Consider the following 16,447-nt stretch of genomic DNA (forward strand, 5'->3'; position numbering starts at 1 on the left):
AAGAAACAGAGGTCCATTACACTCCTGGGGCATTCTGTAGGCCAACAAATAATGCGAAAAAGATACAGAAAAGCAAATTTGCAGGGAAATTTTAGATGGGAGCAAATGCAGAACATTAGTGAGATTGGTGACTTTAAGCTCCCTATTATATAAGCCGGATAGTAATCGTGTAAAGGGCAGAGATTTTGAAGTGCCTCCAGGAAAATTTTCTTGTCCACTTTGTTTCCAGTCCAGTGAGGAAGACGGCAATAGCTCAGTTTGGTTCTGGAAAATAGGTCAAGCTAAGGGCTTCAACTATCAATACAAGAACATTCAGGGATCGGTAATCATGGTAACATGTGGTTTAAATTATTTATGGAGAAGGACCAGCAGTACTATAGGGTAAAATTGGAAGAATGCCAGTTTCAACAGGATGATGAGCAGAGCAGACCTGACCCAGGTAAACGGAAACCTGTTACAGTTGTGCCTGTAAAGTGGAGACAATTTGGGGTACACTCAAGGTGCAATGCTACAAGGGGGAAAGAAAAAGAGTGTATAGAATCAGAGATACCTTCAGGCATATGTGCACAGGTCATTGAAGGTCATGGAGCAATTTACAAAAGCGAGTAAAAAGGTGTATGGGATCCCCGACCTTATAAAATGGAAATTAACGTATAATAGCAAAAATTTTACATTGAACCTGTGTTTTACAATGGTTCAGTCTCAAGGTGTTCAATTCTGGGCAACATACTTTATGAAGGACACAAAGACGTGAGTGAGGGCCCAGAAGATGTTTATGTGAATGGCTCAGGAATGAGGGACTTCAGTCATGTGACTAGGTTGGAGAAGTTGGGGCTGTTCTCTTTTGAGAACATCGAGAGATTTGACAACATTATTCAAACTCATGAGGCACGTATACAGAGCAGGTAAAGGGAAATTTTTGCCATTGGCAGAGGGTTGAGAACCAGAGGACAACAAATGTTGTGTGACTGACAAAAGAAGCAACAGCATTATGTTGAAAAACATGGTGTGGGGTTAGGATCTGGAATGCACTGCCCGAATGCGTGGAGGAGACCAATTTAACTGCAGTTTTCAGCAGGAAGTTTGAAGAGAAAGTATTGCAGGACAATAGAAAAGGGCTGAGGAGCCGGACTAGAACTGCTTTTGAGCAAAACTAGAATGGATGTAGCAGATCAAATGGTTTCCTGCTAAGCTTTGACCATTCTGTAATTCTAGATGATTACCATACCACAGGACCTTGCTGTGTACAAATTAGCTGCGGTTTCTTCTACTTTACCACATGATACCATGGCAACATTTCAATTGAAAAATGTCTTGGGATGTCAGAGTTGTGAAAGGCACTAAATAAATGCAAGCTAATGCCTCCATAAAGGAAGATTAAAACAATAGCGACCAAAGGTATTTTGCTTCACTGTTTGCAGAGTCCAGGAGGTTTAGCCAGGAGGCTTTGAGTCTGATGGTCAAGGGAACACATGGGTGAGGCCACAGCCAAGGACAGGGTCAGACTCAGTAGGTACACTCATTCCAACCAGTGAAGTGTAGAGTGGAGTGACAAATTTAAAAAAAAGAGATTTAAGGACATGGGAAATATGACAGAAAGTGAGAGATGCAAGAGAGGAAGTGAAAAAAAACAATTGAGGTAGACACAAAAAAAGCAAGAAAATGTACAGAAAAAGATTGAATACGGTGAGAGCGAGTAGAGAGACAGACCAAGATTCTCCTCCATCAATGTTCACAGGATCATACTTCTGTAGGAGCTTGCAAGAAGTCGTCTGGTGTCGGCGCTTTCACTCAAAAATCAATTCTACGAGATGTCACCAGTGATCAGAAATGGAAACATGGCCAACTTGAACTTATTAAAGTGATTCCCCAGTATGATAGTGCGAGAACAAGTGAAGCATGGAAAAAGGATAAGAGAGACAGAGAAACTGTAAGAAGAGAAAAAAGGGTGAGAGAGCAAGAAGTTAAAGACACCAGGAAAAAGTGAGAAAAAGAAAAAAATTGCAAGCGTGGCATATAGGAGAGAGAAAGAGGGATACAGAACAAGAGGATGAAAGGACTGTGGGAACAACACAGTGAGAGAGATAGAGAGACAGACAGGGAGAGACAAGACAGACACTGGAGCCGATACTCTGTGGATCTGATGGGTGAAAGTGGCAGGTGGGTGGCGATCTGTTCAGCAGATGGCACCACGAGCAGGTGTGGATATGGCTCCTCACCAGCTGGCATGCCGACTGCAGTCAAGCAGTCAGCAGGACATCTGATCAGAGCGCCTCCTCTCCAATCCCTCACCCACCCCTCCCCCTCCCTCAGCTTGACCTAGCCTGCCACCTCGACACCCGATTAAGTTATTAGACCGAATTAATGACAGGCTGCACAGTTGTCGGCAGGGAGCTCACGCCACACAATGCAGCCCTGCCAGTTCAGGGCTGCGCTCATGGCTTCATTAACTGAACTCGACTAATGGGAAATAAATGACAGCACAAGATGAGAAGAGTCAATAAATTATTCATAATCGTACCCGTGCATTAACAGCCCCACAGGCAGTGGTTAGATCTGCAGAGGCAGCAAAGAGACTAGACAGTGTGAATGAAAGAGAGAAAGAAAAACAGTGAATTATAGAGATGGAAGTAGAACAGATTGGCAGAGAAAGTAGCGATATTCAGCAAAAGAATCAGTGAGAGAAAAAAGAATGATTATTAGAGTAAGTGATAGAAAACTGATAAAGTGAGAGAGTCAGGATTGGTCATAGTCAGACAGAGACCAGGCCAATGATGGAAAGCTAGACACTGAAGGGTGGCATAAAGGAGCAGTCTGGTCCCAGTATGATAGCACAGCTATTGGCCAGCTGACTTTCTGGCACAATGCCATTGGAAGGCTCCAAGGTGTCAGAGTTGGACATCTGCCAGGGCAATGAAAATACTGCTCAGTGATGCTCTGATAATGTGCTGTTGGCTTACTGCATCTTGTTTACTCCTTGGGTTGTGTACAGCACACAGGATTTGGGGTGGCTGGGGTGAGGAAGAGAAAGAGATCCATTGTACCTCCAGCTTGGCTCTCTGATTAAACCTGAGGTTTGAAGTGCACTGGTACCTTTGAGATGGTCCAGCCAATACTCTCCATTTGACAGGCTGCAAGGCAGGCTGCACTTAAATATAACCTGAAAGCTCTCCAGCAGAAAGGCAGATTTGATCAGAACCATTTTCAGAAAGAGCCGGCTGGAGCAAGTGTTTGGTCCAAAGGACAGGAAGGGCTTGGAAGAAAGAGATTGATCTGTCCAGGGTGTTAATTGGAGGAGGTCAATCAACTTCTTCTGCACCAAGGTCAAGAGCTGAGGTGAAAATGATGAAAACTCTGAGGCTCTATTCCAACACCAAGATTCTCTCCACCCAAAGCACAAAGCCAGTCTTGACAGGAGAGGTGTCCAATTGTCTGCTCTGGTTGGCTATACTCCTGGAACTTTCATCACATGACTACCTGGTGCCAACCACCCTGTCCCGAAAGGTCACCAGAATTATCTTCCTATGTTTCATTCTGTCGCAGTCTCCAGTGAAGACAAAGATGAGGGGAAGTTTCTTCCGAGGTTTATTAACCTAGGGATTTCTCTTCCTCAGAAAGCAATATATTAAAGACCGAATTAGACAGATTCTTGACTAAGAAAAGAGTTGACGCTTATGGGGGACAGTAGAGTTAAGATCACAATCAGATCAGCCAAATCTTATTGAACAGAATAGCAGACTTGAGGGGCCAAACAACCTACTTCCTGCTCATCGTTCTCATGATCTTCGGATTGAAAAGTGACAGACCCCTCCAGATCAAATTGAAGTTTTGAATATCCTTCCCATTCAAAGATCAGATTAGCCGCCAAAGGACTGCCTCTATACACTTAAACAATCTTCCTTAATTCTAAATATCCACGTTTACATAGCTACACAAGTGCTGAAGAAAAATGAATTTCAAGAGAAAATGTTCTTGTTTTGCTGACTAAATTAGATCTGAATGGATTCAATGTTGAATTCTATTGCAAGCAACCTGGTTACAATGTAGAGAACTGGTTTTGGACAAGCTCAATTAGGGGAGTAGGATTGGTTCTAAAACATGGAGCTGGAGTAAGATACCAATTAGGGAGCAAGCTCTTGAGGCCTGGATTTGGAAGCCGTACATATTAATTGCCTTCACGATGCTCTGCACCATGCATGCGCACAGCCGGACTCTTATTCTCTGCTCCCCCACCGCATGATGAGGTGGACAGGTTTGTGTGGCACCTCACCTGTCGCAGTGGTTACATTTGAAGGGCTTGGCTCCCGTGTGTTTCCGGTAATGTCGGGTGAGCTCATCACTCCGTGCAAAACGCCATTCGCAACCTTCCCATGAGCACTTGTATGGCTTCTCACCTGCAAGGGAGGCAATCCAGAAAAAAAAAAAAACATTATCCAAGGCAAACAAACTCCACAGCCAGAAGGGGAGCTAACTACAGGACACCAGAATACAGACCCAGATCCACGGTATGCTGCAGACCCAGGATATAGATGTGGGCTGGCAGCACACCCACCAGAGGACATAATCTTGGGCCTACAGCACAGTGCAGTACACCAGACAAATTTCAACACATAAAATGCAAGAAACTGTCCAATACAGATTTTATTCCTTTCAGGAATTTAAGGCAACAACAACCAACAGCCTTCATTCTTGCAACTGGCCAACTGGAAAATCAAGCGAGCCAAGCAGTGGACATAAAACAATATATTTTTTCCATATTTGTATTTGGAACATTTTCTACAAATCAGGTACGCAAATTCTAAGGAGGCCCAGAAAAAGGAATGGAGTGAGACCACAGAAAAGTTTCTGCAAAGTTAGCAGGCTAACATCCTTAATCAATGTAACACAATGGAATGGCATATTGAAGGAAACAAAATAAATAGTTTAAAGAAAAAGGGTAAGACTAACACTTATACAGAGCCTTTCACAAAACTCTGGTGTGGCCGCACTTGGAGTATTGCGTACAGTTCTGGTCACCGCATTATGGGAAGGATGTGGAAGCATTGGAAAGGGTGCAGAGGAGATTTACCAGGATGTTGCCTGGTATGGAGGGAAGGTCTTATGAGGAAAGGCTGAGGGTTTTGAGGCTGTTTTTGTTAGAGAGAAGAAGGTTAAGAGGTGACTTGATAGAGACATACAAGATGATCAGAGGATTAGATAGGGTGGACAGTGGGAGCCTTTTTCCTCCGATGGTGATGGCTAGCACGAGGGGACATAGCTTTAAATTGAGGGGTGATAGATATAAGACAGATGTCAGAGGTAGGTTCTTTACTCAGAGTAGTAAGGGCGTGGAATGCCCCGCCTGCAAAAATAGTAGACTTGCCCACTTTAACGGCATTTAAATGGTCATTGGATAAACATATGGATGATCATGGAATAGTTTAGGTTAGATGGGCTTCAGATTGGTTTCACAGGTCGGCGCAACATCAAGGGCTGAAGGGCCTGTACTGCGCTGTAATGTTCTATGTTCTATGTTCAAAAGGTGATACAGTTAATGTGTCTTAAAAGGTAATCACTTGTTAAATAGAAAGTGCAGCAGCCAGGTTGTACGCAGCAAGCTCCCACAAACAGCAACAAAGTTACTGATCAGAGGATGTTTCCATGACATTGGCCAGAACATGGTGTGAACTCTTCCTCAAAATAGAGCTCGAGATCAGTTATATCAACCGGATAGAGCAGACATAGCATCTCACAACCAGATCATAGGTAATTAATCAGCATGTCCCAGTCAGTAGTTGATCTACGATACTATATAAAGGATGGCTTATGCTTCAGGTGAGTTTTGTTCTTCAACAGATTAATGATAGTTGAAAGAATTTCAGGTCATATTTATGAAAATACCCTTGAGCATTTTGACGATCACTCTGAGCCATAACTGGAACATTAAAAATCAATAGCTGTTTACTGAGAGAACTCAATATCCAGAGAGACTTCCATGCAGTTCAGGATAACTAGCAAACCATACTGATCAGGAACTCAACAACTGGCCAGAATTTCTCAAAGCTTCTGAAGACTGGACTGCAATCTCAAACTTATCTGGGATTGAGCTAATGCTCCAAGTGTGCTCTCCCATTACTATGTGGCTACATGGGGACACCCTCCTGTCACAGTACTACTACTCCTATTATATCAAAGCACTTTGGTAACACTTCTAAAATGGTGCTAATGCCCCAAAGAAACTTGCAATCCATCCCTCCCCCAGGCACAAGTCAGCTCCATACCTGTTTTAGCCATTGTATGGTGTAATCGCTACTTTATTGGAAGCTGACTACACCAGAAACAATCTCCAGCTACCCTAACTATTTGTTGGCAGCATTAATAATGTTTTAAAATTTATTCTTTCATCCAGGTGTCACAGGAATTGACAGCTAATGCTGGTTTTGCCAAATTTCCCTCAAACACAGTAGCATGCTAGGCCATTTCTGAGGTTAAGTCAACCGCAGTTCCACAGGTCTGGAATCAAATGTAGGTCGGATAAGGTAAGAACAATAGATTAACATCTCTTTAGAGAAGCTCGAGCCAACCCAAGAAGCTCGAACCAACCCAAGACAGACAGGTAAGTCTCCTGGTGTCATCTGAAGACCATCACTTGTGATTAAAATTACCTTTTCCGGAGTAGTATCAATTTTTAAAGACATCCATTAGTGAACCAGACAGATTTTTATGACAATCAATGATCACAAATTCCAGATTTATGAAGTGAATTTTAAATTCCACTAACTGTCATGGGATTTGAACATTCATCTCCAGAGAATTGGCCCTGACATTAGCTGAAAGCAACTACCTTGCCGAGCATGGACTTGGGATATTTGATCATTGCCGTGAGTGAACGCAATCAAAAGTCAGTCAAAATATAACTTTGTAGGCCACGGGGTTTCCGGGGAAAAAATAAACGGGTCAGTCTTGGTTTGTGTTGCTCTCAAGTGTTTAGTCAATAACATGGGTACAATCTAATGTCATTGAATCTTCATGAATTAACATGAGGTCTGGGAATTGGGTTTCTTTTCTGCACTCTACAAGCTGCTCTTTCAGACCACATTGTCACTACTGAGTCTGCTGTATCTCCGTCTCTGCTTTATCCAAGAGTGACTATTGCCTCACCCCAAGGAGTTCTGACAAGCTCTTCTTACTTAAATGCTAATATACAGAAATCTCATATTTGTATTTACTGCTCTTCTTCCAATCTGATTTAAAACAAACTTAATAAAGTAAATTAATTATTGTCACAAATATCAAGTGAAAGCCAAGATGCAGAGTAATGGGTAGGGGTACAGAAAGACACGAGCTTGCCAAGACTCGCCTATAGACACAAACACAAAAGGAAGCAAGAAATACAAACACGTGCAAGCACATACAAACATTGCAGGGAGTGTGAGGGGAAGGGGAACTGATGCAGACCATTGACAGAGAGCAAGCAGGATGGAGTGGGGGTGGGTGGGGGGAAAGAGAGAGAGACACAGAGAGAGACAGAGACACAGACAGAGAGCGAGAGCAAGACACACAGACAGAGAGAGAGCGAGACAGGGAGAGATGAAAGAAACAGACAAAATATGATGGAGTGAGAGCGTGAGCGACAGATAGAGGGAGAAATAGAGAGGGGAAGAGAGAGAGAGAAGAAAAATGGAAGAGAGGGTTTTTCACACTGTCGAAATTAATGCTTCCTTTCCTTTTGGGGAAAAGGAATATACTTCTGCTAAAAATTAGATGATGAATGCAGTTAGCAAGCACAGGTGCCAGACACTGTAGCACTTGTGCGCCAGCTCACTTAATTGGAGGGTATTTTCTGCTCCCCCCAAAGGAGGAACAGCAGTTGAGCAGGCCCCAACACGCTGCCAGCCAGCCAGACAGGCCCAGGCAATTACTGCTCCGTGCATGGTGCTGATGCAGTTGCCTAGCAACTCCATTTGCCCATCCTCCACCCGCACATCGACTGTAGCTATGACTAATTACAGGCTGGGCTCTTTTTGCAATGTTTCAAGCTTCTGTCATCAGCCTATCCCTGAGGGGGCAAAGGGGAGAGATACACAGAGACAGAGAGAAAGCGAGCGAGAGAGAGAGCGCGCAAGAGATTTGCATGCCACATTATAATTTTGGTTTACAGTATCTAAAAAAGGTGCCAGAAATTGATAAGATTAAATACGAAATAAAAGGAGCAAATTGCTGTGGAATTTCTCACAGCCTTTGAAAAATAATGTGAAGCCCAAATATCCTCAATCTGATCTGATAATTAAAAGTCACGCTGATAGGACCCAAATGAGTTATCAATCAGCATCTAATTTGAGAAAAGAACAAATCATGAGCTACAGGTGACCAAGGCAGATTATCAGCATCCTGCATTCAAAACGATATCTGCAAACAAGGAAGAAACTTCCATTCTCCACTGCAAGCAAAGTCCTTTCAGCAGCCACCCACTCCATACATGCACCACCTTCATCCAAGACTGCTGAATGAACATCTTACATAAAGCAAGAACTGCAGAGATCTGAAACAAAAACAGAAATTACTGAAGAAAGTCAGATCTGGTAGTATCTGTAGGAGAAAGCAGAGCTAACATCAGAGCTGATGAAACGTCACAAGATACGAAACGTTAGCTCTGCTTTTCCCTACAGATGCTGCCAGACCTGCTGACTTTCTCCAGCAACTGTTTTTACTTCAATAAACATCTTAACTGGTAACAAAAACAAAGTTGCTGGAAAAGCTCAGCAGGTCTGGCAGCATCTGTGGAGCAGAAAACAGAGTTAACATTTCGGGCCCCGTGACCCTTCCTCAGAACTGATGGTGGCTGGGAAAACGTCAGTTTATATGCAGAAAATAGGGAGGGGAATGGGGTAGGGAGTAAACGATAGGATAGAGCCCAAAGAGAGAGAGAGAAAGACAGTTGGACAGACAAAAGAGTTGCTAACGATCAGGCTGGGAGGGTGAATAGTTGTTAATGGGGACTGTTAGTGACTAACAACGGGGGGTGTGTATGGCAAGCTATGTGGTAACAAGGCCTGGTGTGTGGGGTGGGGGGCTGGGACATAGGGGAGTTTAGGCCCTAAAAATTATTGAACTCAGTATTCAGTCCGGAGAGCTGTAGGGTCCCCAAGCGGAAAATGAGGTGTTGTTCCTCCAGCTTGCACTGGGCTTCACTGGAACACTGTAGCAAGCCGGAGACAGAGATGTTGGCCAGGGAGCAAGGTGGTGCATTGAAGTGGCAGGCAACAGGTAGTTCAGGGTCCTTTTTTGCGAGCAGAACGTAGATGTTCTGTGAAGCGGTCACCAAGTCTACGCTTCGTTTCCCCAATGCTCAGAAATAGGGCACCACCAAATATTATTCAGTGTAATATGTTGTATTAGTAAAAGAGCTCCTCGTTTGTATATCAAGACACCACTTCATTTGCTTGCATCCAGCAACATCATCCATCCAAAATATCTGTTACAATATGAGGAAGCCAGTCAGCTCATTTGTCCACGCCAGCTCATGAAACGAGCAATTCACTTAGTGCCTTTCTCCCAACTTCTCCCCAGATTCTGCATACTGTTCCTTTCAGGAAAGAGTCGAACTCTCTTTGGAATGCCTCGAATAAAATGCTCCCACCACACACTTAGACATATATTCCAGGCCTTAACCAATCACTGTGAGATAAAGTTTTCCTCAAGTCATATTGCCAACCACTTGAAATCTGTGCCCTTTCATTGTCAATCCTTTCAGCAGTAGGAGCAATTTCTCTCTTCAATCTGTCCAGACCGCTCCAGATGATAAATATACTGACAGAGCTCTCTCAACCTTCTCTTCTCCAAAGAAAATAGTCAGACTTCTTCAATGTATCTTCACAACTGAAGAACCCCATTCCTGGGACTATTCCACACTCTGATGCATTCACACCTTTCCTAAAGCAAGGTGCCCAGAACTGCACACGATACTTCATCTGAGGACGAACAGAGTCTTATACAAAACTTTATAGCCTCCTTGCTTTTGTACTCTATGCTGCTATTAAGAATACTGTATGTTTTATTGATTGCTCCCTGTACTGTGCCCTAGCCCTCCCACACTAGGAGTGACTTAGAAATTATTAACACTGCCTCTGCAATTTCCAGTCTCACTTCCCTCAGTACACTTGGATGCATCTTGTCTGGTTCAGCAGCCTTGTCAACTTTAAGAACAAACTGTATGAAGACTCTCTATTTTGGTATTTTTTGACTATGAATTAAATTGGGTAAAAGGACTGATTTAAAAATCAAGGATCATAGAAGGAATTGCTGCACTTTTAAAAAGCAATTTACTCTTTGTAAATTTTCTGAAGGTTTTCTGAAGAAGGGTCTAGGCCCGAAACGTCAGCTTTCCTGCTCCTCTGATGCTGCTTGGCCTGCTGTGTTCATCCAGCTCTATACCTTGTTATCTCTTTACTCTTTGTAAGTAGTGCTTACACTGCAGCTTCATTCAAGTAATAAGGGAGTCTGTTTGTAGACGGGCCAGAACCAGGGGTGTGTACAACGTGATAATCAGCCAGTAAGAGTTTGCTGATTGGTTGTGACCAGTTGATGATTCCAAAGGCCATCAACCTGAGAACAACCATCTGACTGATTCCTCGGTAGCTGAGCTGCTTTTGGGGGTGAATGATAGTGGCAGAAACCTTTGGACTGCTGAAGGGCAGATGACGTGTCTTTCTTTCTAGAAAAAGACCCAAAGCCTGAAGAAAGCCGGTTTATTTTACCCTCAACAGTTCTTTAAGCTATGGCCTTTAATCAGTAACTAAAGGACTTAGCAGGCATCCTGCAAAGTGAAAAGAAAATGGAGAAGAGAAATTGAAAAGCAGAAAAGTGTGACAAGCAAAAGGATCATCTCAGCAAACCCTGTAGACTGAGCCATTAAACTGCTTCCCTCCATCCATGTCATTCTTCTTCGTCTGTGTGCATTTTTTTGGGTGCGCTGCAGGGGGATCGTAAATTTTAATTAGTATACTTATATAGATAGTTCATAGCTGTTTACCTATGTTAATGTATATATTTGTAATAAGTAATAGTTCTTGTTAAGTGCAGAAACCTGGTCCATGTTTTCTATTGGCCTTGATCTATCCGACAGGTAGATTGGGGACTTTGCATACTTTGATAAAGATTTAAACTTTTGTAAGGGCTTGATATAACATAAGGATATAAAATAGCAGAACTGGATTTTCAGTGCTACCCCAGTGAGACGTGACAAGTCTACCCATTATCTCATTAATTTTAAATCTTCCTAGTGACTGAATTGCCTCCTCTGTCACCGCAGCCTGGTACCATCTTCTTTGATGAAGATTGATGCAAAGTATTAATTTAATATTTCAGCTATGACTCCTATTTGCATGATTGAATTCCTCTTTCGGTTCCTAATTGGCCCTATTCCTCATTTTGTCATCCTTTTTACCATTTATACGCAAATAAAAGTTTTGAGATTTAATATTGGCTGAGAGTCTCTTTTCATAATCCCTCTTTGGTTCTCCTATTTGTTTCATCACTACCTCTGAGATGAAGATAAAGACGAGAATGGGTGCTTATGACAGTAGAAAATACAGACCGAATACAGAAAGTTCAAAATCTTTTGTTACCTAGAGGGCCCTGGATTTGTGCGCCCTTCTTTCCCTTTGAGCAAATATGCCCTGACTGCACCAAAACTATCACTTCTTTGAAGATAGCTCATTGATCAGCTAATATTTTTCCAGTCAATGTTTCCTTCCAATTTATTTATCCAGATCCCCAGTCACTGCATTGAAGTTGATTCTTCATTATCACCAGTTAATCATTCTCACTCTAGATTGTTCATGATTCTTTTCACCCTGAACCTGGCAATACAATAATCACTGTCCTTAAATAATTACCTCACACTTGGCCCACCTCATTTCCAAAAACAAGTTCCAGTGGGGCCTCTTTTCTTGTTAAGACTGGAAACTTGCTGCTGTAGAAAATTTTGCTGGACATCCTCTAGGGACCTGTCTTTTATGTCCTTCACATCACTACTATCTCAATCTATATTCCGTTAATTAAAGTTTTCCATTATAACTATGCTATAATATTTGCGTGTTACTAATTTCTTTTCAAATTTGTTCCTCCCACAAGTCGATTCCCTGTAGACTACATGAAGCATTGTAACTGTACCCTTTCTTTTGGATCTTAGGTCTAACTAAATAGATTCTGCCCTTGACCCCTCTGGGCTATCCAATTTCTCCAGCACTTTAATGCTCCGTGTTTTATCAACACTGCTACTCTCTCCTTTTTCTTCCTTTCTGATATTTCTTGAACACCTTGTTTCTAGGAACATTAAAATATCCAGTCCTGCCCTTTCAAAGAGCTAGACCTCATATAGCCACATCATATTTCCACGTGCAAGCTCCAACTTAACTCTAACCTTACTAGCTTTGCCCTGTGCAATCACACATATCCAGTGACTCAGTATAAAATCTAAATCATTCTCCTTACTCTGACACAACATAATTCATATTTCTAATTCTGTTGCCACCCATTTCTCCCAGTTCTCTGTATACCTTGGTGTACCCTCTTCAATAATCATTTCCTGGTTTCCATACCTGTGGTGAGTTAGCTTAAAACTAGCCCCACCAGCACAAGCAAACAAATAACTCCATCCCAGTTCTGTTCAGATAAACAGTCACATCTACCCCAGATGTCCCAAAAATCTAAACTTTTCATTCCGGTTCTCTCCTTCCAACCATGCATCTATGTCTTATCTTCCTATATCAACACTCATTTGTGTGTCATTATGAGTAATGTGAAGGTGACTGCTTTTGAGGTTCTGCTTACTAATTTTCTACCCAACTCGCTGTATCCTGACTGCAAGACCATTTCCCTGTTTTTTACATATGTCATTCACAATGATGTATACCATGACTGTTAACTTGGGGTGGTGTTCTGCAGGTGTTCAGTGCCATTCTTGACACCAGCACCAGTGAGGCAGTACACCATCCTGGATTCACATCTGCAGCTGCAGCAATAGTCATTTATTCCGCTGTCAAATCAAACTGCAGTAAAAAAAGTGTACACTGTGCATTGCAGGTAGAGAGAAAAAGAAACACATGTACCGTTGTTTCTTTACTGAGAGTAATATGGCACCAAAGAGCTTACTTTTATATAACACCTTTCATAACCTCATGACGTACTAAAGTGCTTTAAAGACAATGCACTACTTTGAAATGTAGTCACTTTCCAGCCATTTTGCAGCAGACAAGATTCCACAAACAGCAACATGACATGACTTGCTAATCTGTTTCTGTGAACTTTGAGGGACGAATGAAATCTTGGCTCTGCTTTAAATTAGTGCAACAAGAATGATGTTATTAAACTAGAAAGGGTGCAAAGAAGATTTACAAGGATGTTACTGAGATTGGAAGGTTTGAGTTACAAGAAGCGATTGGACAGGCTGGGACCTTTTTTCCTTGGAGTGCAGAAGGTTTATAAGATCATGAGGGGCGTGGATAAGGTCAACAGTCAAGGTCATTTCTCCAGGATAGGGGAGTCCAAAGCTAGAGGGCACAGATTTAAAAGGAACCTGAGCAGCAACTTGTTCACACAGAGGCTGGTGCTTGTATGGAACAAGATTCCAGAGGAAGTGGTAGAGGCAGCTACAGTTACAACATTTAAAATACATTTGGGCAGGTACATGGCTGGAAAGGTTTAGAGGGTTATGGGCCAAACACAGGCAAATGGGACTAGTTCAGTTTAGGAAACCTGGTCAGTATGGTAGAGTTGGGCCAAAGGATCTGTATCAAAGTTGAATGACTCTATGATCTTTTACAGGAAAGTGAGCATAATGAATGCGGAGCGCAGATTGGTATTCCCTGTACCATGTGCCTTAACTCCAAACATTGTACCAGTATGATCTCTCCTTTTCTCACTCCTCAAAAATCAACTGAAAATGAGAATTTTCAAACGGCTCCTCAGTTTCATAACAAAAAGAATGAAGCTATTTGAACTTCGTCAAGCAGATGTGTGGCAGGCATAAGTTCAGAATGACAGGCTAAGATATTGAACATGATTTATTCAGAAATGCTCTCATTAAAACTTGTACTGGGGTGTGCACTTCTTGGCCTGAAATTTAAACGATTTTCTCTGCACTGCATTATTTCCAGTTTTCCCATCTTTATATTTTCTATCACTTGTTAATTTTTCTTCTGATCATAGTAATGCTTTCAGGAAGTGAAGAGTAATTCAGAGAGTGTGCTGCAAATGTGGAACATGTTCAACACAGGGAAAGCTACATAAACACTCACGGGAGAAAGGACAGGGAGATCAGAAGTAGCAGGGGAGATACAACACAAACACCCACACAGACCAAAAGGCCTGCTTGCGTACAGTGAATCCGATCCAATAGGAAGCTCCATCTGCAGCTAGTAGCACTAGGCTTAATCACTTCCAAGTCAGGTATGAGAGAGCAGGGTACAAGGTAAAGCTTCCTCTCCATGAGTAAAATTCTCAGGACTGGAATCCTGTACTGTAAGGGTGGAGATATTTCAGTTGTGTGCCACCACAAACATGGTCAAGTCATAATCAATTGGTACAGTATCTGGGATGCTTTTTTTTTGTTTTTGCTTAGATCTCAAAAGCAGTGTACCTACCCAAACTCACTTTACATGACTACAGACGGCAGACTCAGAAGACGCAATTCAATGAGAGCTTCTGCCTCTAACATTCTTTCAGGCAATGAGTTCCAGTCCCCAACCACCCTTTGAGTGGAAGACATTTCTTCTAAACTCCTTTATAAGCATCACACCCATTAGTTTAAATCTACGATCCTAGTTATTGGCCTCTCTGCAAAACGGTAGTGAGTAGGAGGAACCTATTTAATTTCTTCATGATTTTATGTAACTAATTAAATTGCCTTTTAGCCTCCCCTATTCCAAGAATAACTCCAGCTTGTCTGATCTTTCTTCAGAGCTAAAATTCTCCAGTCCCGGCAACATCCTTGTACATCTCAGTTGTTCGACCTCAAGAACAATTGTATCCTTCCAGTAATCTGGTGTTCAAAAATGTATTTGATACTCTAGTTGTGGCCTAATTAGAGTTGTATTGATTTTTAGCATTACCTCCTTGCTATTATACAGACTGCCTTGACTAATAAAGGTAATTATACCATGTGCATTCCTAAATGCCTCAGCTAATCCTCCTAACCCTTTGGTTAGAAACATTAAAGTATTTGGGATAGGACATAATGTACTAGTATGGATTAATGATGGTCTTCTGGAAACCTAGACACAGCACATCTGCAGATTTCCCTTCATCCATGGTGTTTGACACTTCCTCATAATTCCAATAAATTAGTCAAACATGTCCTTTCACATCATCATGATGACTTTGCCTGGTTACATTGAGATTTGAGTGACCCAACTCCATAATAACTGATTCCAGTATTTTCCTTATGACAGATATTAGACCTGCTTTCTTGAACGGAGAAGTTATGTTCCTCGTTTTCCATCTGATAGTACATTTTAGATAGCGAAGTTTTGGAAAATTAAAACCAATGCATCTATTATCCTAGCTCCCACTTCTGTTAAGACTGTGGAATGAGGTCTGCTTTTAGCTCTAATAATTTTCTTAATACCTTTTTTCCCCTGTGATTACAAATGTTTTAAATCCTCCCTCTCTTTCACTTTCTGATTCAAAATTATTTCTGTGATACTATTTATACCTCTGCAGCAAAGACAGATGCAAAATACTTGTTCAATTCATCTGCCATCTCCTTATTTCCTGTTATTAATGCCTCAGATTCATTTTCTTAAGAGGAATCAAGAGTTAGTCCTCTTTCTTTTTAAAACTATCTGTAGAAATCTTTACTATTTGTTATGACATTTCTTGCTAGCTTTCTCTCATACTGCATTTGTTCTTCTTTTCCAATGTTACAGTGTTTCTTTGTTATTCTTTATGTTTTGCCACTCAAACTTTACAGAGTTGCACATTCTTCGTTCATTTAGATACTATCTTTAACTTCCTTAGTTAACCACAGGTGGAGGTGTCCTTCCCTGAAGTCTCTCTTTCCTAGTGGAATGTCTCTTGTCCGAGTGCTCTGAAATAGTTTCTCAAATGCCTATCTGTTGACCTAATTTGCCAGTTTAATTTACACAGCTCTGCCTTCATACTGTCAAATTAATATCCTCACTGTTTGCTACTCCTCCAACTTACTAGTATAAGAAAGGAAAAGAATGACGAGTTTACTCTTCAGAGGTAAGAATCACCTTGAACTCATTTTGGGAAAAGTCAATGTCTACCTCAAGGACAGAGTAAGGTATACCTGGGAAGTGTATGGTTCTGTTGTGCTAAAGATACGATGTGAAGAAGTGGGAATGTAATCCATTTGTTGGATTTAGAGTACAAAATGCTTACAATGATAGTGTTTAGTCAATAGCACTTTTAGTCTCATTACAGTAAAGTCATAAAATGTGAA

The 16,447-nt window shown here is 41.7% G+C and overlaps 1 protein-coding gene across 1 annotated transcript in view; it reads right to left on the minus strand.

Moving 5' to 3' along the window:
• Positions 1-16,447, minus strand: part of LOC109911576 (Krueppel-like factor 7) — a 63,783-nt gene that overhangs the window by 3,580 nt on the left and 43,756 nt on the right. The window contains exon 3 of the mRNA XM_048599018.1: positions 4,271-4,394. Within this exon, the coding sequence (XP_048454975.1) occupies positions 4,271-4,394 (124 nt within the window). The remainder of the gene's footprint in view (positions 1-4,270; positions 4,395-16,447) is intronic.

This window comes from Rhincodon typus, chromosome 7 (genome assembly GCF_021869965.1).
Source record: "Rhincodon typus isolate 14 chromosome 7, sRhiTyp1.1, whole genome shotgun sequence".
Taxonomy (NCBI): Eukaryota; Metazoa; Chordata; class Chondrichthyes; order Orectolobiformes; family Rhincodontidae; genus Rhincodon; species Rhincodon typus.